The following is a 24,020-nucleotide window of genomic DNA, read 5'->3' as shown; positions in this document are numbered from 1 at the left end:
AGCAAGAATGGAACCTGTGTTTCTTTGCAACTGGCCTTGTAGCTTATGTAGCAGGGAAAATATGAATGCCACTTAGAGAATGATTTTCTATTTTGTTCTTTCATCTTACACTTTGTGTTCTGTTGAATCCCTCAGAGACTATTCTTGTGCCATAGCAGCACCTGCTGGGAGAGGGAAGTTGGAACAGCCACACTGTTGCCTGCCAGAGTTGTTTTCCTGATTGAAAGGCACTGCGTGTCCCCCATCTTCCAATACTAAACCCTCCAGAGTTGCTACCTTCCAAGATCCTGCCTCTCCCCATATGTTTCAAATAACTAACAAAGCCATTGTAATAAGATTTTTTACAAGTCTTTCAAAAATAAGCAGTGTATATGTGTGTCTGGATGCATGTACATTCCCCCATAGAATTTCCAAATGCAAATGCTGTGGTATTTCAATCTCAAGCTGGTTTTTAATACGTGCTTTCTTCCTGTTTTATTGCCAGATTTGTGAAATAATTGTCAATTCTGTTTTATTTGCATCTCCTGACTTATTATAGGTGAGTCAGGAAAAGAAAAAATTGCGTGTTAGTGCAAAACTAAAAAAAAAGGGCAGTTTTTATTTACAGTGTGATAGAACTATTTATGCGTATTCATATCATGGACAAAAACAGTAGGCTCACCATCTGGTGTAAGGAAATGTTTAAAAATAAGTGCCTGTTTCATATATCATTTACCCACAAGACTATAAGTAATGCAAGTCTTAGAATATGGGTCCCCGTGGACATTCTGTTGTATAGAGCCAAATAGCCTCTTCTTTACTGCTAATAGAGGAAAGCCATAGATAGTATGGATAAATTCCACAATACTACTAAATGCTTCTGATATTTTACTCCCTGTATCATTACTGTGACCAAATTAAAATCTAGTCGAATTGCTAACTTTAAAGAAACCAATTGGTTTTTTTGTGGCTTTTCTAATTAAAAAATAGAGTTCGTGTGTGAAAAAAAAAAGATCCTGAAATTCATATACTTTATAATTAAGCTTTGGATAATCAAGAGGTGATTCTTCATCAATGGTTTTCTCACTTTGTTTTCTTAAATTCTTCCCATTTCTGAATTAGTGCTCCATCCATCCATCAAGAATTTATCAAGCACCTCTGAGATACTTTAAAATGTCACATGGTGTGGCAGGTACCAAGGAAATAGATAAAACGTGGTGCTGACCTCAGGACATTTGAGCTACATTTGTAAGGGAGAGGGCATTTTGTCCTGGCATCTGTAGGATAAATTAGATATGCTGTGATCAGAGACGTGGAGAATAATCAAAAGATACAGAATTCAAGAAGACTTAAGGACACTGGAAAGTTAAATTGGGCCTTAAAACAATGGGGAATGATTGGAAGGGTATTATGAGAGTAATTTCTGGAGAGAAGGAGGAAGGAAGGGAATGAGCCAAAAATGTTAGGAGAACCCAAAGACCTGCCTAAATCCAATAGAGAACTTTTCACAGAAACACTGTAGCTTAATAAAGTTTGGCAGGTAAGAAGGAAAACAAGCAATGGGATTTAGACCTCTATCCTAGAACACAAAAACTACTGAAGATACCTGAATGGTGGAATGACAGGATTTTACTAAAGATGAATGCAGAAAGGGGAAGAACTTTTTAGGAGGGGAGACATTAATCAATTACATTTTAGTAATTCATTTGTAAGAGGAAAAATAACCCAGAAGGAAGCATTCAGCATATTTATATTACATTACATATTAACCTCTGGCTCAGAGAAGTTTGGCATGTTTTCAAACAACTATGAAAACATTCTATGTGCTACATATCACATAATTCACCATATTATCTATCTCTGTGATTTTACAAAATAGGAATTGTTTCCAATAAGTACCCATTTGGGGATTCCTATTCCTTTCATGAGAAATGAGCTATAGAGTGTTGCTGTCTTTCATCAGACATTTTATGTTACCGTCATGGTCCCTAAAAGGAAGCAAATATTGGCAGGTTCATTCATAAGTGAGAAACCTTTAGCATGCTGGATTTCTTTTGTCAACTGGAAAATCTTTTAAGCACACCTTACTAAATATCTTAATTGACACATATTAGTTAAGAAGATGGGTCAAGCTTATTAGTTTTAAAAGTGTTTTGCTGGCTTGGATTGGAATTATTTTTAAGTGGAAGGAAATTCTCGAATTTCCCTTAGTCATATGAATACTCCCCAGTGGCCACAGAACATCACATCCTTATGTTTCATGTCTCAAGGCAGTATTCCCACTCTTACTTGTGTGTTAGTATCTGCTGTGAGGTTTAGATTAGATTAGAATATTTCCAAAAATAGTGTATGGAGATTTTAAAATATGGATTAGAGTAATGATATTATTCTCACTTATATTGCATATACTTTTTTTGAATGGAAGAAAAATGAGTAGTTACAGTAAGCATGCTGACAAATTCACTTAACTAATGTCTTTTCCTTATCCATAATCCATTATGAGAAGTCAATAGTCAGTAACTGTTGCAATTGCAAACTATTTCGTTCTTTACATCCATGTAAAATTATTTTGTGATTTTTCAAAACTTCGAAATTTGAGTATATCCTTGCACCTGTCTCATGCTTACAAAGCTAATCTGTAATGAGGTAGCAAAAAAGAGATTGAGGACTGTTGATGTGGACACTGAGAAAGCTCTCGAGTGTCATAGAATATCTTTTCTTTAAAAATATGTGGTCTGAAATAAGGATGTTACCAACCTAGGAGTCTCAAGGATCACCAAGGATGAAACTCACATCCAGTCTGTAAAAGTTTTTAAAATTTACATGTTGTTTTTGAAGATTACCAAAAAAAATAGATTTGGTTCATTTAAATTAGTTATATCTACAAATTCAGTATTTACTTGAGTCTTACTTTTTTACATTTCTTTATATACATCTGGTCAGCTTGAGAATTCCTGGATTCTGACCTCCAGGGGTCATTTTTATAAACACACTTTTTTTTGAAGTCTTTTATTTATGTTTTAAATAGAGATTATACATTTTAATTTAAAACATACATAGGTGTTACAAACTGTTTCTCCCTAAAATTCAAGTATAATTAAATTAATGCCATACTTAGTTTAGGATCCTTAAAAATGGGAGTCTGGTTGTCCTTCTGGAGAAAATTCTACTTATTACTTACTTTATTATAATTTTTATGTTAAAAGAAATATATCGTTCGTTTCAACATCTACTATTAAAGTCCACTATAAATAGTTATGTGTTTCAAGCCAGGAAGTCCATAATAAGCATATTGTGATGTCTTTGTTTTAGACAGCATGATATTTTCTCATACAGTTCAGATGAACTAACTTTCCCCTGCATTCTTTTGAGTGAGGAAAATAGACCAGTCATTTTCTGAGTAATGACTAAAGATTAAATTTCCTCAGCTTCCTTCCCAATGAAGAAATAAAAACATTTGAATTTTCTGTATTTGTTTTGTTTCACAGTCTGTGATACAATGGAAATGTTGACAGAAAACCAGTTTAAATTACTTGTCTATGTATTTATGTTTGGAATGAGAAACTTTGGTGTCATATCATGCTCTTCAAGTTTCTCTGATTATAGCATCTTCTAAAGTAGCATTTCAGATAAGAAAAATCAAAATCGGGGTATGTATAATCTATATGTCATAAAATGTACCTTTGTGTTTTCACCAGGAGGAAATTTTTTCTACTGAGTACACTATGGATAAATGTGGATCTCACAAGGTGCAGACATTTCAAAATTTTCTACTTAGTTTGATGCTTTCACTGGAGACAATATTTCAAGAAAAAATAATTTAATTGATTTAAAAAAAGGATGTAAAAACATCATGACAAATGATAAATGGCATGTCTTCAAGCTAGTTCTTTCTTTTTTTTCCCTTTAATTTACAGCTTATCAATTCGGGTTTTTTTTTTTTTTTTGAAGGGCTTAGAAATCATATCTTCTTTTTTATTTATTTTTTTATTATGTTCAGTTGTATCTATTTGGATTTTTAAATGAAAGGCGAAAGAAAAGAAAAACTGGAAGAGTCCCTGTTTGACTCAACTTTCTCATACACCCACACACATCTCAAGATATACCACATCTGAAATCTATACTAACAACATATTTTGCAGAAGATTCTGCTACTTCTGTGGGCTACTAATTATTGAAGGACTACATTTCACTATTTATTGCTTTGGTTTTAAAATCTTTACGATTTATGTCTCTTATATTTATTTCTATTATATACACAGCTTTTTACCTCACCTTCTTACTCTTCTCACCCTCTCTCCCTCCCTTCCTTCTTCAATTATTTCCTGACTTCCTTGTTCGTGCCAAGCAGGAAAGCAGGGCACTTTAGAGGTAGAGTGACTCTGCACTCTGAGGGAGAAGGCGCTCTGTGCCTTCAAGGAGCTGTCTGGTCAGGGATATAGATGTGGGAGAAAAGAGAGGGCAAAGCCAAAAGTACAGGTCAAACAAGTACAGGGTGTAATACTTGGCCAGGAAGAGTGAGCAACAAACCCAGTCTAGGGGTTAGGCAGTTATCACAAAAGTGGTAATATTTGAACTGAATCTCAGCACATGAGGCAGGCAGGAGCTCCTAGAAGTCAGCAAGGGCCAGATATGTTGGACATAGGAAAGAAGCACTTGTTCGAGAGCACAGAGATTCACCAGTCAGTGAAACTGCAAGAGAATGAATGTTCTGGGAGTGAGCATTTCTCAGACTGTGTCATCCAGGTTACCATGCCCAGGTGATACATTTGTGTTATTAAAAAGTGGAGTTTTTATCAGATGAGCTTTGGAAAATAGATTGCATTACCATTTTAGGTTTCTCCAGGCTTCTTGGAACCTGTAACGTGCTCATATGCATTGCACATGTGGTAGAAGAGTGAAAGAGAAAGGGAAATATACAAAGAAAGTAAAATTCATCAATAATCCCACACTCTGAGAGAACCACTGTTAGTGTTTTCGTATAGTTTCTTCTGGGTTTTCCTTTCCTCTATATTTTTCCCATATATGCCTCTTGCTCTTCCCTGAATCGGTGCACAATTGCCTCCCTGTCTTCATTTGTACATTCAATGTAACATGTTTTACTGAGTTCCTATCACATGTGAAATAGAGTGCTGGATACTAACAATATAAAGTATATGTTTTCTTCCCTTAAAGAAGCTCCTTGCTAACATTCATCATCATATGTCCTTTTTTATATAAAAACTTGATCCTACTGTTTGGATTGCTCAGTAACATCTTTTACTCACTTAATCATAGTGGTTATAGCTATTCATACTATTCACTAAGTGCTTTTCTTAACAATATGAGCATCTTTATCAATAGATGTAAGTCTATAACATCATCATCTAAAAGGCTGCATCATATTTTATCGTGTGACTGTACCATGATTTATTTAATGGATCTGTCAGGCTGTTTTCAGGGTTTTTTTTTTAATTAAAATAGTATTATGATGAGCACTCTCGATGAGGACTGTAGTTTTCATAGTGACATGAACAAAACTGTATTTAAGATGATAAAGCAGCTGACAGGGTAGCAGGAAGGCTGGAATAATTAGACTGATGACAGAGACTACTTATTAGTGTTGCAAGAAGAGAAAATGATGAATTCTACTAAGCAATCTACCGATAGCCATGAAAAGAAATAGGCAGTTATGAGAGACATTTTAATGAGGAACCAATGCAGCTGATTGGAAGTGGTGGGCAAGAGGAGATGGTAAAACAAAGAAAACTCTATGGGTTTCAGTTAGCAGATGAGGTGTGTTGATAATTAACTACCAAACTAAGTCAAGAAAAAATAGCACTTAGGTTTGGGTATTTGAAAGATTAGAATTAAGCTGCAATCATAGACTGAAAGAGCCTCGGGATAAAGTTAGAATTTGTATTACCAACATATAGGAGAGAGAAATCCGTGAGAAAAAAAAAAAAATGAGAGCTCCTAACAGGGAAATTTATAGTAATATTTAAGAGAGTTGCCTGCAGAATTCTAGAGAATGAAAAATTTAATGTGGAGAGAGAGGGAGAAACTACCAAAACTTTGAGAAGTTATAAGGTCTTCTTCACCAAGAAAGATGCAAAGAAAGATTAACTCTGATTCCAAGATTTTAAAAGCCTCATGGAAGAGATGGTAAATAAACTATATTTTAGTTGGGCTTTGCTGTTTAGCAAAAACTGGGCTAATTTAATTTTAAAAATCTATTTTTATTTTAATCTAGATTAAAACTGAGGCTTATATTTCTGTAATTTTGATTATGTAGGGAGGAAAGTTTACCTAAATAAATAACACAAATAAACGTATAAAGGGAATTGTTTAAACTACGTAGCATGATTAAACTCAAAAAATTTATTTAGCTAGTCCACCATCTTTTTTTTTTTATTAGAATTGCCTAAAGTATTGAGGTCTTTGAATAGTCATCTTATTAAGTCAGGAAATAAACACTTTCATTTAGCACCATGTCTGTCCTTCACATTCTACTATTTGTTTTTATAGTCAGAACATTAATAGCCTTGGACCTCATAAAGTACAAATTCTTAGTTTCAAAAATGAAGAAATTAAAGCTCAGAGGGACTAAGGTTGGCCTCAAGGTCATGTGGCTTGTTTTTGGAAGAGATGAGGAAGAAAGATTTCAAACAATAACATTCCATTAAATAAATAATCTTTTAATTTATCATTTATTTTCATTTCTTTCACAAAGATTTATCTGAATTTGGATATATATTTGGGCTGGGGTATTTTATAAGCAATTTTAACATACATATGAAATATTCTAATATAGATAGAAAGGTATTTAAGATAAATAAAGATACATAAGATATAAAATAGATTAGATAATTTGCAAAGAATGTGTCATTTACCCCTTCACATTTCTACCTTGGCTCTTTTTTATTGTCCCTAATAGAGTGACCAAGAGATAGGCAGGGAAGATCGGTCCAATTTGACCCTGGGAGCACAGCAGTAATGATCAGGAGGAGGGAGGTCCAGTGCTAACTCAAGTTATTCATTCCAGACACCATAGTTTACTGGAGATTGCTGCAGGGAGCATGTCGCAATATTGGCCACCTGCTGTAAATTAGCCTCAATTTGAATTTTGTTCAAATCAAAGCATTTGTCCTCTCTTATTCTCAGTGTTCTCATTTGTTAAATTTTAATATTAAATATTTGATCCTTAGGATTATCAAGGGAATGAAAATGTAAAACCTCTAATTATGCCTGGCACATAGTAGGGGCATAATTAATGTTAAATGCAGAGGTTACTGCTGTCGTTCTTTATGCTTTCTCATGGAGGGTGAGTCAATATTACAGCTTCTTCCCCATCCCGCTGCTTAGAATTGTATCATTCCCTTGTGGTTCATTTCAAAAAGAACAAATTATTTAACTAAATCATTTATTTTTTTATATTTACAGAAGCTAATAATTTAATCAGATTAGTTATGTAGATTTTTGAAATGTAACCATTTTAAAAGATATATTTTAATGTCAAATTCTGGAATGTATGTATCTACTTCAAGAAGGTGGTGGTGTTTCATAATTTCTAATTTCTAAGATGTATGCATTATATAACTAGTTTTTTAAAATAAGAAGTAAATGAAGGAATTAAATGAAAAAATAGACACGAAGATAATTAAATAGCAAGATAATCAACTCTCCTGTCATTTTGGACTTGAATTTATTTTTCTCTGTGAGTAATAAGAGCAATAACATTTCAACATAAGTTGAAAAATAATTTAAAAATTATGTTTGCTTTTGTTCCTGGGCACTGGAACACAGTAATGCTAGAAGTAAGAGTAAAATTTTGCCTTTTATCCATATATGCAGTACTACCTCCAAGCGGAGCACCTGACATTTATCAGAAGAATAGAATTATTCAAGTATTTCTGGTTATTCTTATTCTGGCGTTCTAAGTTAGCCATACATACTTTTTTGATAGATGTTTTATTGCACAAATACAATGGATTTCATGTACATTTGTATAAGAAATAAAAGTCTTCAATGGGAACAGGTGATACCCTTTGTAATAAAACACTTCGGGTAGTACTTGCCTCTTAGTGGTTCATGCTTTTCACTAAACCCTAACATAAATATACTCCAGTTCAGTAAAGTAATTTCCATTAAAATGAACCTCTCATAAATATCTTCAGTAAAATCAGAAATTAGCTTTACCTGAAAAAATTACAATTCTTACATCGTTGAAATGTTTTGGAAAGTTCACCTGGAATTAATTCTACAGAAATAGAGGCAAATTATGACAAACTATTTACAATGACCTCAAAAGGTCTTAAAAGGAAATTGCATGAAATCCAAATGTTAAAAAAATATTAAAAGTCCAAGGAGAAGAATATGGTGAGTGGATTCTCAGAGCGTGGCATTGTAAGTCGATTGTTCCATTCCATTTCCATTAAGGAGAAAACAAACCCTAACCTTTAGCAGTTTGGCAACAGTTTCTGTACCAGAGTCAAAACTTATGATTTTATATCAGAGGTTCTTCTTTTTCTTTTTCCTATTACTTGTGTATACCGTGCCAGCTAAGTTGATAATGTCTCTTATCCCTTTCTTTTAGCATCCTTGGGTAAGAGAGGACAGCATAGGAAACAAGACTGAAAAGCTGAATCCTACCTTCAGCAAGCAGGATCACTCTTCTGTGAAATGCAGATATTAAAAACCCAGTTAATGGCTGATAATGACATGTCATTGAGTAGATTGTTCTTATGTTGACCATTCATGTTCCAATTTAATGCTTTATTTATTTTGCTAATGTTTGAAGACCTCATTTGTGAGAGTTGTAGGAAAACAATTCAGAATTCTTTTAAGTGAGAGTATGTGCCACTGATTCCCAGGGTCTCTATTATTTTTGTCATCTGAATTGTCACACTTCTTCAACCAGCAGAAATTGTTTCCTTATGATTTTCTGTGTTTGAATATGCTTTACCAGTTTATACTAACCTTGAAAAATTTTCTTTTTCCCATTTCAAGTTCCACCCAATCTGACTGTTCCACAGGAAAAATCACCTCTGGTCACCAGAGAAGGGGACACAATAGAACTGCAGTGTCAAGTAACTGGAAAACCTAAACCCATCATCCTCTGGTCTAGAGCGGATAAAGAAGTTGCAATGCCTGATGGCTCAATGCAAATGGAGAGTTATGACGGAACACTGAGGATTGTGAATGTATCGAGAGAAATGTCAGGAACGTACAGATGTCAGACCAGCCAGTACAATGGATTTAACGTGAAACCAAGAGAAGCTTTGGTGCAGCTCATTGTGCAGTGTAAGTAATATTTTTTTTTTCCATGTGTTCCATTGGGGGACAAGGGAAGAAAGGATACGGTTATTCAGCTAGCAAAATGATGTGGATTTTGGAATTGGATTAAGATAAAATGTTTCTAACCTTGTCACTAGCCAATTGAAACTGTAGTTTTCCCTAAATCTGCCTCTTGCTTGAGCTGATACTCATAGAAAAGAACAGTATCAGTGTGTGTGTGTGTGTGTGTGTGTGTGTGTGTGATGATGATGACGGTATTACATGGTTGGTTAATGCCAAAGAATCAACAAATCTAATGGTTAAAAACTGGCCATGTGCACTGAGGCAAAGTAGAGATGGGAAATAATTGCAATTACCATACTCTCTTATTTTCACAGTTCTTGTTTCTACTTTAGGCATTTGCATGCCCTTTGCCCAAATTATCCACCTATTTCAAAGCATCCCTTTGCTTAAATTGTGGAGACCTAATCATTGAAAAGCTATGTTTGCATATCTGAAGTTGTAAGAGTAGATTACATAATTATCTAGTAATATTGAGATAATTCAAATATTAGGTACTGAATTTTTGTTTGATTTTCTTAACAGAAAATGGTTTAACTGTGAGAGTTAAATATGATCAATTATTTGTATTGAAATCACTGTTACAGTTCTGACCAAAAAAAAAAAAAAAAAAAATTGTAGACATTGTGTACTATGAATTTGCTTTTAGTATTAAAAGAACTTAAATTTCTAAATGTAAAAAAAAAAGTTTAATGCTGTGCTTGACATTAGGTTATTAGAGGATGCCCTGGTAATTCGGATGGTGGGTGGTACATAGTGCCAAAAGAGAAGCAGCAAACTAAACACAATCTCTTCAAACTCCAGTAGTGCTGCTCTAAGTTTTAATTGATGTACAATTTGTTAAATACATGGTGGCAAAGTCTTTAAGAATATGAATGAATTAGATGAAACTATACACTTTGATAAGCAATGATGTTGTTTCCTTTCTATGGCTCTCTAACTCAGAAAATGGAAAATAGAATTTAATCCAAAAATGTCTCTTTTTATATTAGATTTAAGGATGTTGGCAAATTGGATTAACTGACTTTAAATTTGAAAGAATAATTGAGATATGGAAGGATTATGTTTGGAACTGATACCAAGTTCATTTGTGACTGAATTATGCGAGGGGGGGGGGCGTGGAGAGGAACAAGGTTCTGGGCACTGCTTAACCATTCCCTGTCCCCATTCTTTAGAAACTCAGATTCTAGTTTGCTATTTGCCCTATATATATGCAAACTGATAATCTGTCAAATACCTTGGCTGATTTCCAATTGATTATGAGTTTGTTTGTTGTTTCCAAATAACACAGCTTTTAGATAGCAAGTTTTATTCAGCAGTTTAGTATTGCTTTTTCCTCTCTGGTCTTTGTGCCCATGACAAGCTCATGGGTAGGAGGTTCATGTGAAAACAGGTTCCAGACAGAAAAAAGAGAAAAGAATTAAAAAAGAGAAACTTCTCCTCAATTCTCAAAAAAAAAAAAAAAAAAAAAAAAAACTTTCCAGGGACCGTAGAGGAAACTGATACAGTTTGGAATACTTTGTTCTTGTTGGTAATCACAGAGTTCTGTGCTTCCTCTGGAATTAGGCACAAAGCTTTGGTGTTCCTAAAACTGTTAGGGCTACTAGTATCACTCTGCTCACACCTCTCTGGGGACGCTCTGATACAAATAAAAGTTAGGGAGCCCATTGATTCTAGGGAATTTCGAATTAAAGTTTTAAGAACCAGGATCTCCAACTGCATAGAATATGCAAACTTTCAGAATTCTATGAGTGCGTGAATTTTTTTCTTTCTTCTTCCTTTTTGCTTCTTAATAAGTCCCATAGGAAACATTAAGTTCAGCACAAGATTTAAAAATTCAATCCTGTAATAGTGGATGAAAATAAATACTGACATGGTTGTCTCTAATGTCACAGGATGTAATCAACTAAAAGACACCAATAGACATAGGCAAAGTCTAGTTCATTTAATGTAAATAAAAAGATCGTCATCCCAAGGTGACTTCACAGAGCAGGGGATATAATCTAACAGCACTTCCTCTCAGAGGCAAGCTTCCCTGGCCTATGAGGAAGCCAGCTGGGTTCCAGCAGCCTTGCCAGTTTCAGGTGAGGATGCCATTACATCTTTCGAGAAGCTCCCTTTGATGTATTCCCAATTCTCATGAAGAATCTGATTATGTGTCTGAGCATTTGCCAGGTACAAATAACCAGTAACAACTCCAGATTATTCCTGAGTGAATCCAACGTTGATTTTCTAGGCACGTAATCCCTGCTAGCCAAGTCCAACCTGCATGCCTAACTAAGGCTTGTTCCTGCAAAACTAATAATGCAGGAATTCTGATATTTTTAAAATGATAAGCATTCCAACTTTTATAGTGATTTCTTAAAAGCGTGAAAATAATGTGGGATTTGTGCTTAATTTGCAGTCATGCTACATGTGAGAAGTATCCATATGAATATAAAATACTAGGTTATTTCATACATGTGTGCACACACATCTACATACATATAGGTGCATCTGTTTATACTGTCTTCAGCAATTAGTTACATCACTGCAGCTACAAACTTTGCCTTAATATCTATTTTGTATTCTCAGCATAATATGTTTTGCATTAGAGCTATTCATTAACTCTGTGGAGTAAATGTAAGTCATGGTAACAAATGGAATAAGAATATATATATTGCAGGGCACCTGGGTGGCTCAGTCGTTAAGCGTCTGCCTTCGGCTCAGGTCATGATCCCGGGGTCCCGGGATCGAGTCCCACATCGGGCTCCCTGCTCGGCGGGAAGCCTGCTTCTCCCTCTCCCACTCCCCCTGCTTGTGTTCCTGCTCTCGCTATCTCTCTCTCTGTCAAATAAATAAAACCTTTAAAAAAAAAAAAAAAGAATATATATATTGCATACTCCTTGCTTCTTACATGACTGGTTGTTATTATTTAGGTTTCAGGAGTATCTGAGGACTTGTTGCACAGAGTGTGAGACCTGAAAGTGTTCAAGTATATGAAGAAGATGTCAAATTATTCTAACACTTATGAAATACCTTTTTTAGGACTTGAACTCTATACTGTAGTTTATTATGATTTCCTTTCTTAAAATATTTATTAGATTGGCAAATTCTGGGACAGTCTGTTTTACACACACATGCACACATAATACACACATATTTATATATAATTTTATGATTTGAAATGTAAAAGAATGAAAAAAAGATCTTTATAGCAAATAAACAAAAAACTGGTATCTCTAAGGCACATTTTTTTTCCTCGTTTAGTTTTACTGTGTCCAGTTAAACAATAACCAGTCAAAAAGACTAAAGGAGCACAGAAGTAATTGTATGTAGGACTTTGATGAGATTGTACGTGCCTAAATATAAATAGCATATATGTCTCCATAGTCTATAAATAATGGAATACTCTATTTAATGTTCTAAATTGCCTAATGAGATTTATTGTTACCTAATGCTGAATTAAAATTATAAAGCAATCATTTTATTAAAATGTATTGAATTATTTACTATCATCCTGTTAATTCGCTTCTTCTTAAAAGGTATAAAGAATGATTTAACAAGTGACAGAAGCCTCAAGGTATTTTACACCATTCTATGTCCTGTTAAGAGTAGCTAAATCATCAAAATGAAGTAATTTAAATTATTAAGTTCTTGTGCATATTGCTCATTCCTGGAAAGCAAAAAGAATATATATATTTTTTATTATAATATTTTTAACTTCGACAATTGCCAGTTATCCCAAATGATATGGGCCAGGACAGGTAGTTGCAACTATAATTCTAAAAGTTTGAAAAATAGTGACTTAATATTAATTTAAAATTTTTTAAAAATTGTTAGATGAAACTACAAAGTGCAATGTAAAGTTTTAATAACAGACCTTCAAATTTTCAGCCATTACTTAATTTCATCTCCATATTTTTGGAACTGTAATAATTCTTTTGTTAACTTTCCAGCTCATTTTTATTTGAAGCAGATTTATTCTATTACAATGGATTCTTTGAAAATAAAATAATTATATATGTCAATTGATCCATATCATTTAAAAATCATAGTATGTACAGAGCTTATTGAACAAAACTAGAACAATTTCCTAACAAAGTAACAGTAGTAAAATAATAAAAATTAAATAATGTTTAACTTACTCATTAGAGTACTGATCATTTGAATATTGATCAAATAAAAATGCCATTGGATGAATATATTCAAATATATATATTAAAAGAAGAAACTAAGATAGGCCTATTGTCTTCCTAAAGGAAATTATTGTTTTTCTTTTTTTTAAAGTACACAAGATTTATTGGTGTATTTCTTATATTTGTATTATATAAGTATACTTTATGTACTATGAAATTAATTTCATAAACTAGAACATTTTATTTTAATAAAAGCTATCCTTTAAATGGTTTCATCTCAAAGCACTGGTAATATCTTTTAGTAAAATGAGTATATTTTAAAATACATTTTCTTGAAAATTAGTTGGAGAAGATATATGCTGCACTGAATGTCACTTTTATTATTAAAGCTTCATTATATATATGCACACTTGTTGTACCTACAATACAGATTAATAGGAGAAAATCAAATGTAATTTCATATATACAGGGAATCCATATAGACATGGAAATTCCAGAGACAGTCGGGCAAAATAAGGTACCTATGTCATTCAGAATTAAGAAGTGGGTAGGGGGCGCCTGGGTGGCTCAGTCGTTAAGCGTCTGCCTTCGGCTCAGGTCACGATCCCAGGGTCCTGGGATCGAGCCCCGCATCGGGCTCTCTGCTCAGTGGGAAGCCTGCTTCTCCCTCTCCCACTCCCCCTGCTTGTGTTCCCTCTCTCGCCGTGTCTCTCTCTGTCAAATAAATAAATAAAATCTTAAAAAAAAAAAAAAAAAAAGTGGGTAGGGCTCTGGGACTTCAAAGAGAAGGAATGCAATCACAGGAAGATGAAAAAGAGTAAATGTTTGGTAAGCAAATGTTTGTTAGGTTACTGGGAAACAATAGGACATAGAGGACTTTGATCGTTTAAACAAGCCTTGCTAGGTTCTTCCCTGTCTATCCTAGCCTAGTTTATAGCATAATGTAGTTATCTCTGGTGATAGCTCTCTTCCTGGAGCAGGTTCTCTATCTAAATTCTTTGTGGGGGAGGTAAAGTGTTTTTCCTGAATCTGCTAGGTTTGGATTGTTTTTTAACTCAAAATAATCTTCATGCTAAAGTGGCCCGTCTTGGGGTGGTCTGCCCTTGGCAGCTACAAGATCATGGACCTTATAAAGAAAAAGAAAGTTAAATATAGATCAGAATGTACTGGAACATCTATGCTTATTATTGTTAGACAACTTACTGAGTAATTTTCTGTAGTGTTGAGATATATAGAATGACTGTATTGAGTGACTATAACTACTTTTTGGATTTTTTTAAACAGCAAAATTGCTCTGAAAATAAGTGTGACTAGAGATCAAAGCTAATACAAGAGACAAAGTAACTACTGATAAAAAAAGAAACAAGAGAGCAATTTGCCTTCACAGGGGAAGATATTAAAGGCTATCCAAAGGAATTTATAAGTGAATGGACAAGAATTTTAACTTATTAGCAGAACAACAAAAGGGCTTCCAGCTCAGTAACCTACTTACCCAGATGCATTTCCTATTTTCCATATTTATTCAGTCTATCCTTTCTCAGCCTTATAGACAAGATAATTCGGTGGTGAGTCTTTAGCTAGGCTCCTACTCCTCCCTTCTTCTGTTCCCACCAGTTCCTCAACTGCTTTCACTCTTCAAGTCCTGGCTATGTCCCACCTCTTTAGAAAGTCTCTTGGTACTTGAGAAGGGCCCTCCTTGATAGTCTTTTGGACATGTGTTTAATCTGCTCAAGACAATTTAGAACTCAAAGTAAAACATTGCTTTGAACATATACTTTAGATGATATACTGTTTTCAAAAGCATTGGTTATTATTTCATCATTGCCTTCCTCAAAACTCACTTGTCAAATTGATAGATTCTTGATTACTGACCCATTTCTAGGGTCTCTATACTTGGGAAAAGTTTAACGCTAAAGCTCTACTTGGTAAGAAATTATTGACTCTTATTATTATCTTCTCACTGGAAAAATTTGTAATATACTCCACTAGAATGCTGGTTGGGAAAAGCTTTTAAGTTTACTAAGAATATAATATTTAAGCATTTATTTTTCATATTTTAACCTTAATGATTATTGAATAAAACTTGGCATTTATTATACAGTGTTCTTTTATTTGAATTAAATGGCTATGCTTTTTTTGTTGTTTGCAGCAATTATTAGAAATATAAATCAACTGAACCTAAGGTAATGTTAATATTATGAAAACATTAATATTGATGCTATTTTCTCCCATCCTACCTTTCCCCTCCCTAAGGTAGTTAAGATCTCTTCTTTGGAAAGAAGAAACAATAGTTTTATAAGGTGGTGTACAATTTAAACTGTCGAATTTCTACTTCAAGTCAATATGTCCTATAAATATCTTACCTCATTTCCCAGTGGATTTAATGAGGAATTATAATGGAGCTGCCCTGAAAACGGATTTGTTTTAACATTTTATTTTTATATTACTCCTGAATATTTGAAAATTGAACTTCCCAAGTGGGTATGTTATTCTGCAGAAAGCCTTTTTAGAATGAATTTACTTTAGCTGAACTGCTCCTGCCCTCCCAGGCAATCAGCTTGCTCCCTGTTTTCTCACTCTTCCAGAGAAGATAGCAGCGTAGATAACCATCTAAGGAAATTGTCAGAGAAAACTGAAATTCTCTCTTTCTAAATAGCTTCTCAGTGTAGAACACAGATGTGATGTCTTTATTGAGCAATGGAGTACAGATTATCTGGAAAGGGGATAGGTTTATCCAGTATATAAATCATGTAAAGAAACTAAATTCATGGTTTTTTTTCCTTGTTGCATCTCTGGTTCTCTCTTGATGTAGATACAAACATAGTTTAATATTTAGAAAAATTTATCCATTAAAAGTTTTGTGTTCAGTGTCTATACAAAGAAGCGGGATGGGGACCAGCCAGTTTTAGTAGAATGATTATAAGTAGTCCAAATTTAACCCAGCCAAATCTTGTGTTAATTGATATTGTCAGTTAAGTACTTATGCCCACCCCTGTAGAAATAGATTCAAGTGAATGATTACAGCATTTCCATAACACTGAAAAGATATTTTTCCTTGAAAAATCTTTAGATCTGTGATTAAATTAAATGGATTTTGAATGAAGAAAATTTATGCTGTCTCTTTTCCCAGGAGCTTGTCCTCACCTCCTCCCTTTCTCACTTTATGGAAGTATATTATCTAAGAGAGGTGAACATAAACACATATATAAGCATATATGTGTGACCATAAAAATTCTGTGACTCTTTTATCTTTCTTAGTTAAAAGGGGATTTACTTCTCATCCAAAAATAAGTGTATTCTTCCCAAATATAGAATTTAGACATTTTCTAAATACCATGCTCTTCTCCCATGAAAACAAAAAGGTAATAATAATCCATTAAAATAAATTATGCATAGAAGTTTACAATAATATACCCCATGAACATGCCTGTGACTTAATCAATTTATCTTAAATAATATACCACCAATAAAATGCTTAGTGCACAGGAAAATATAAAGTAGGCAGAAGACATGGGTCTCTGGTTAAGAAAAAAATGCATAAGCATTTCAGAAGCTAGATAACAATGTTAGAAGTTGAATGTCAAAAGGCATTTCATTCATTGTACATAAAACCAATCAGGAAGTGAGAAAGGATAGGCCAGTATTATGAGAGAAAGGCGTGACTTCCTGTCATTCATCAGAAGACCCACATTTAAGCAGTATTTAATACACCTGCAAACAAATGGAATTCATATAGAAGTTTAGATTATGTATTGTTAACAATTTTTATCTTTAGTGGTTATCAATTGTTTGATCCAGTATCAGAGTTTGATATTTAATTCCACCCCAGATTTTTTTGTCTTGGCATGCATTATATTATTTGGGGTTCTATTGTATTATGTTAATAGCTTTTAACCTAGTAGTAAACTACTGTATAACCTACTGGAGGGTCTTCTTAGGTTCAATTATATTCAAACTCACGGGACTACCATAGGCACATATGGCATCGAATTCACTTTACAGATATAAGATTGGAACCACAGCTTGTCAGCATGTCCTCTCACTCCCCGCTCCTGGGGACACTTGAAAATTCTGAAAGCATGTTTGGTTGTCATGATTGGAGAAGGTGAGATGCTCTTGGCATCTAGTGCATGGAAGCCAGGGATGCTTCTAAATGTCCCAAGGCATAGGACAAACTCCCAACAGAGAAGTATTCTGCCCAAAATGTAATAATTTGTTGTATGTGGGCATTATCCTATTAATTTTAGGGTTTTTAGAGGCATTCCTGGCCTCTAATCTTGACACGCCACTAGCACACCTCTTTTCATGTCATAACAACAACAAAAAATGTCTTCAAACATTGCCAAGTGTCCCCTGATGGGCAAAATTACCCCAGGTTAAGGCCTACTACCTACATAATGGTTCATATATATAAGGAGAGAAGAGCTGTATAATTTGGGGATGGGAACTCTGGCAGAATCCTCTGCCCCACAAGAACCAATGTCTCTTGTAACAAACCTATAGATAAAACTTCCAGTGCCTAAAGTTACAAAGAGTCACTGCACTAAGCTCAAAGCTGTGGCATCCTATTAGATAGGATTCCTCTGTTCCTATTGCTCTCAATCCAGAAGCAATTTAATACAGAAATGTTGCCTAAAACCATAGTTGACATTCCTTCTTTTGTCAAGTTACCAGGGAAGCACAGCAGAACTTTAAAAGAAGGTCAGATTCTCATGCAGAAGGGAAAACGGTTTTGTCATCTTTTGAAATGCATCTCCTCTTCATCTGCCATGTTAAACTTTCTTAGTAATTCTTTTGCTTTAGTACTTTTCTTTGTTTGACCATAATAATTACAGTTGTGTGTATTGAGCAAGTATATTTCCAACATACCTTAATTAATTAATTAATTTATTTATTTATTTATATTTTTAAAATTTTTTTTATTGGACTCCTCTTCTGTGGACTGCTGTGACTATATTCTTTCTTTGTAAGTTTCTGGCTTTGTATCTGGGTTTGGGAAGGAGTAGCTATACTTCATGATGTTCCATCAGATCATTTGATCTCATGAATTCCTTTCTTCTGGCAAATGAGGATTTCCTTGAAGCCTTAAAGATTCTAGTAGGAAAAAGCAAAAGTTGTTCAAAAGGAAACTTTGAGACTTAAGCTGACTGTGCATTGAGAAATTGGAAGAAATTCTCTCTATTTCACACTTTATTAGACTTGTTTTAAATGGGGAAATTACTCTTTCTTCTTAATTCCAAACTATTTTCAAAGAGAAAGAAGTCAAATACTTTTCTTGAAAATTAGTGAATATGTGGATTTTGTTCTTTAATACTGTTTTTCAATGAATGGAATAAAATGTTTTCCTTGAGAAAGATTGTTATGTAGCTTGAGTAATTTTTTTTTCAATTAAAGAAGAGTTTAACTTTAAAAAAAATAATCAAGTGTGGAAATATTAAAAATTAAGCAGGAATTGAAAAATACTTAAGAAAAATGAGATGCAGTTTCTTAGCATTTTAACTAGTTGCATTGAAATGCATGAAATGGCCGGGGTGCCTGGGTGGCTCCTTCTGTTAAGCAGCCAGCGGACTTGATTTCAGCTCAGGTCTTGATCTCAGGGTCCTGGGACTGAGTCCCCCCTTAGGGCTCTGCATGAAGCAGGGCGTCTGCTTATCTGTCAGGATTTCTCTCCCTCTTCTTCTGCCCCTCCGCCCACCACTCAGGCACACTCTCTGTCTCTGTCTCTCTTTCTCAAATAAATAAATCTAAAAAAGAGGGGGCGCCTGGGTGGCTCAGTCGTTAAGCCTACGGCTCAGGTCATGATCCCAGGGTCCTGGGATCGAGCCCCACATCGGGCTCTCTGCTCAGCGGGAAGCCTGCTTCTCCCTCTCCCGCTCCCCTGCTTGTATTCGCTCTCTCGCTGTCTCTCTCTGTCAAAATAAATAAATAAAATCTTTAAAAAAAAAATCTAAAAAAGAATGAGATAGCTGAATTATTCTGATGTTCCTTCAGTTATTCTTAGTTTCACTGTGTCTGTCAGTGTCAACATTTTTTCCAGTGATTCTAGTATTTGAAGATAAAGGTTCTTAAGCACAAGCTAAATGCTTTGTGTACAACATAGAATGATAAATATAATACTTTATTGCTGAGTTAAAAGATTTAAGTAATCTGAGTATGTGAAGTTTTCACTGTAAGTACTGATTTGAAACCCTAAGGAATAAGGCACAAATGTATGCAAATATTTAGAGAGATATAAATGTGTATGATGCATGCCTGTCTGCCTATGTATCTACCTTTCTATCCATCCATCCATCAATCCATCTGTCTGTCTCAGTGTTGGCTTCATGCAAACTGCATGTTTATTGAGTGAACACTCATTCTTATTAATGCATTTTTCTTCTTTGCCTTTTATGATGCCATATGTGCTAGCTCTGTTTTTACTTTCCACTCGTGTCTTTTTTGTTTGTTTGTTTTAGAGAGAGTGCGCGAGCAGGGGGGAGAGCAGAAGGAGAGGGAGAGAGAGAATCTTAAGCAGGCTCTACACTCAGCATGGAGCCCAACACGCAACTCTTATCTCACAACCCTGAGTTCATGATCTGAGCCAAATCAAGAGTCAAATGCTTAACCGACTGAGCCACACAGGTGCTCCACCACTTATATCTTTATTTCTATTTATTCTTCCTTTCTCCGAATCAGGTTTTTTTCCTATTGTTCCATTGTTCTCTTACTATACACCCCATTGCTTGGCAATATAAGGACTTAAACTATGACTCTGTGCAGACTTCCCTGCATTTGTATCTGAGGCATTCATCCAGCTTCTGTGAACTTCAACTTAGTTTCCTGATTTATTCTAAAATCTAATGTAACCAAAATTAAACGTGTAGTGATTCCTTAATTATTTTTTTCTTCTCTTGAGTTCCCTGCCCCTCTTAAGAAATCTCTCTCCTCTCTGTTATCAGAGTCCTCATTCTATCTTCTTTCTTTCCCAATATGTATTTGAAAGTCAGGATATTGGATTCTGAAATTAGAAACCTGGTTTAAATTCCAGCTTTGCTACTTTAACTATAATTTCTCTCAGTGTTTATTTTCCATATCTCCCATGATTGAGATTTATTTTCATCCATTATATTACACATATCTCTGAGAACTGAATTCAATGATGCCAAAAAGTGTTTAGTCTAGTGTTGACACATAGATAATACTTCCTAATCATTAGCTCTTAGTTTTCACAACCTTCTCAGAATCCACTCCTGCCTCTCCAGTCCCACTGTCATTTTCAAAGCCAGATCCTTTCATGTCCTGCAAGAAATTCCTACTATTTTTCCCACTGCTGATCTTCCCTTTCCTCCTCAGAACACTGATGTCAGATGAACATTCCTTTATGAGCAGGAACACTTTCAGTTGCAAGTGACAGAAAATTCTTATCTGATTATTATGGACAAGAAACTGTAGTAGATTCCAGGAACTTAAACATTAACATCTTCTCAACCATCAGCTTGAGTTTCTCTTTGTCTCCTTTATATTAGTGGTTCTCATTATTTCTAGGTACACCTGGAAAAAAAAAAAAAGTGTTCATTTTTGCCTCTCATCCAAGGATTAACTCCAGTGGGATATGATTCACTTGGCTTAGGTAGCCATTCTCTTTAACAAAGGCATGACTGCAAGCATTCATTATTTCCTCTTTGTTTAGAAATTCTGCATAACTACTCATTATCCATGATTCAAAGTTCAGACTCCTAGATTGGCAATCAGGACCCTCCACCCTTCTCTGAGATCATATAACGTATTCCAGTCAAGGTGAACATTTCATTATCCAATGCACTTTTGAATTTACTACTTTTTGTAATTTTATTTTTTTCCCTCATGAATATGCTTAAAGTCACCTCTTCTGAACCCATTCTTTACCATTTTTAAGGCAACAGTTAAATGCCATTTCTCTCATAAAATTTCTCTCTGAAAACTCCAACTATGTCTAATCTTTTTATCCTCTAAATTGACACCTTTTTTCTGGACTTAGCAATTTCAGCATTTACTCCTAAATTATATATATATGAGATATCTATATATATCTGTATCTATCTAAATATAGAGATATAGATATATTTTCTTTTCTCTTTTTTTCTCTCCCCCTCATAAGAGAATGTAAGTTTTTCATATCATGAGTCATAATTGCATCTTCCAAAAGGACCTAGATCAGTAAATGCATAAACTAATGAATTATTTGAAATATGTACTTCTGGCTTTGGTCATGTTTTCAGCTGCTGTTTTGTTAATGAAGATATAACACTACATCACAGTTTTTACCCTAACTATGAATATGGCTACACTTCTAGAGGAGAAATAGACTATAAATTATAGGATAGATTCTGATTCTGCACTGGATCTAATTCTAGCTCTTTTTAATGTGTGACTAACTCTGTCTCTACCACCAATTTCCTTATGCATATGAAGAATTTAGTACGATGATCTCTAAGTAACAAGTGTCCAATTCATAATTAATGCATATATCACAGAGAACACATAGTAGCCATTTCAGGAATCTCCTAGAAACTGCTTATTTGAATTAAAAAGATGCACGATGATATTTCATAGCAACAAGTTCCCAGTGTTAAAATGTCTGTTCTAAGTGAAAGATGAGTAAAAAATAAAAAAGATAACCTGAAGACAAGTAGCACATTAATTATATCTGCTTTACACCCATTGCATCTAGAGAAAATACATTTGAAATCACGGAAAAAGCATTCTTAGTACAGGTAATGACAAGAGTTTTGTGCCGTGAGTTAAAATTTTTAAAGTTTATTAAACATATTGTCCTTGTGAATTTTACGTGAATCTTTCCTTTGCTTGGTTTATGATTAACTTCACTTTAGAATAGCAATGATCAGTAGGTACAATACTGAATCCATATACTGGTCCAGATATCATGCATACAGATATGTGTCATTTTCCAGTTACTTATTTTTAAAGGCTGTGGATCTGCTATCTTATTAAGGATACTGCTGTTTGGTTCCTTCTTTAGGAAAAAAATCATAAGAATACTTGCTCAAACAACTTAAATTATTTTATTTTTGTTTGTATATCTGTTTCTATGTAGATATCCTTTGCAGCTTATCTGTAAAGAAAATAAATTTTACAAAGCAATGGAAAGATATGGTAGCTTGGAAATTAAGACTTTTCTCTCAAACACCATTTCATCTCAAATGCCTAATTTAAAAATGAGATCGCCTGTTTGCTTTAGCAAGAAGCTTTTTCAAAAAAGTTTCTGAGCCTTTTTTCTTCAGAGCAATCTGTTAAAAAGTTCTTCTTCCAGTGTTTGAATATATTAGACCAGCTCATTTGGGTTAGAAAACTCAATTTGTTCAGCATACACATTAGTATTTATCTGGAGTTGAAAAATATTTTAATTGAAATGGCCACTTTGACCTTGAACAATATTAAAAGTAGCATTTAATAAATGATGTGACAGTCCTACAGTATGTGTTTTGGCTCCGTTCAGAAGTCTTAGGAAAACATGATTATTTTCTGAGGCAGCTTTTGAACATTCTTACCTTCAGAAGATCTCTCTTCCTCTCTCCCTCTCACCTTCTCCCTCCCTTTGTATACATACATATATACATACATAATTTTAGGGAGTTATAATTTGAGTCTCTTACTCCTTCTTTGAAAATGGAACACACCTTGTCACTCATCTGTTTTCAGCAATCAGATTGGTTTTCTCTAGAATTCTACATGAGAAATTCTTGATCTTTTCCCTTTTTCATAGTGCTAAAGATGAACACCATGCCATCCCATGCTATGGAGTACACTTGATCTCAAATTACAGCTTAACCATAAGTCTTGGGTTTTTACATTGATGTCTAAATAAAAATGTTTCTTAAGAATCATATCTAACCTTAACCCCCAACCCTAGGCTCATCTAATATATTTATATTTCATTAATTCATTTATAGAATTGCTTACAAATAATGTGTTTATTTTTGTGATTGTTAGAGAGGTTTCCATAAATGAAAAAAAAATTGGCCATCTGTATATGTCTATTCTTTTGTTTACACTCAGTCTCAAGACAGTGCCTTAAAATTTCAGGTTTCGGGTTGAGTGGGGGCCTGAAATCTTGGGCTCAATCTGTCCATAAAATTCAAATAAAGTTTCTACATTCGTTTATACTAAAACTAATAGGAACAGAAATGCATATTATTTCCCTTTTAGCAATAGTAATGCTACATAAATTCAGTTTAGATATGATACAGGTTTTCTAAAGTGTTCATTTCTTTTACCATGTAAATAATAACTTTACTTCATTTTTCCATAAAAATGTTGATTGTTACAAATGCCTTTCCACATCTTTTTTTTAAAGATTTCATTTATTTATTTGACAGAGAGAGAGACAGCGAGAGAGGGAACACAAGCAGGGGGAGTGGAAGAGGGAGAAGCAGGCTTCCCGCTGAGGGGGAGCCCGATGTGGGGCTCGATCCCAGGACCCTGGGATCATGACCTGAGCCGAAGGCAGACGCTTAACGATTGAGCCACCCAGGCGCCCTGGCCTTTCCATATTGTTAAAACAACATTAACAACATAACAACATACGGTGAACAGACTTAAAAAGTAAAG

At 34.3% G+C, this 24,020-nt stretch overlaps 1 protein-coding gene across 3 annotated transcripts in view; it reads left to right on the top strand.

Annotated features, from left to right (window-relative positions):
* Positions 1-24,020, top strand: part of MDGA2 (MAM domain containing glycosylphosphatidylinositol anchor 2) — a 797,037-nt gene that overhangs the window by 594,384 nt on the left and 178,633 nt on the right. For 2 of the 3 annotated variants that reach the window (XM_078053640.1, XM_078053642.1), the window contains one exon: positions 8,968-9,261. The exons of the other annotated variant lie outside the window; for it this stretch is intronic. In XM_078053640.1, the coding sequence (XP_077909766.1) occupies positions 8,968-9,261 (294 nt within the window). The remainder of the gene's footprint in view (positions 1-8,967; positions 9,262-24,020) is intronic. 3 annotated transcript variants of the gene reach the window in all.

This window comes from Halichoerus grypus, chromosome 8 (assembly GCF_964656455.1).
Source record: "Halichoerus grypus chromosome 8, mHalGry1.hap1.1, whole genome shotgun sequence".
In the NCBI taxonomy this organism is placed as follows: domain Eukaryota; kingdom Metazoa; phylum Chordata; class Mammalia; order Carnivora; family Phocidae; genus Halichoerus; species Halichoerus grypus.
This window is presented reverse-complemented; position numbering and strand designations above follow the sequence as displayed.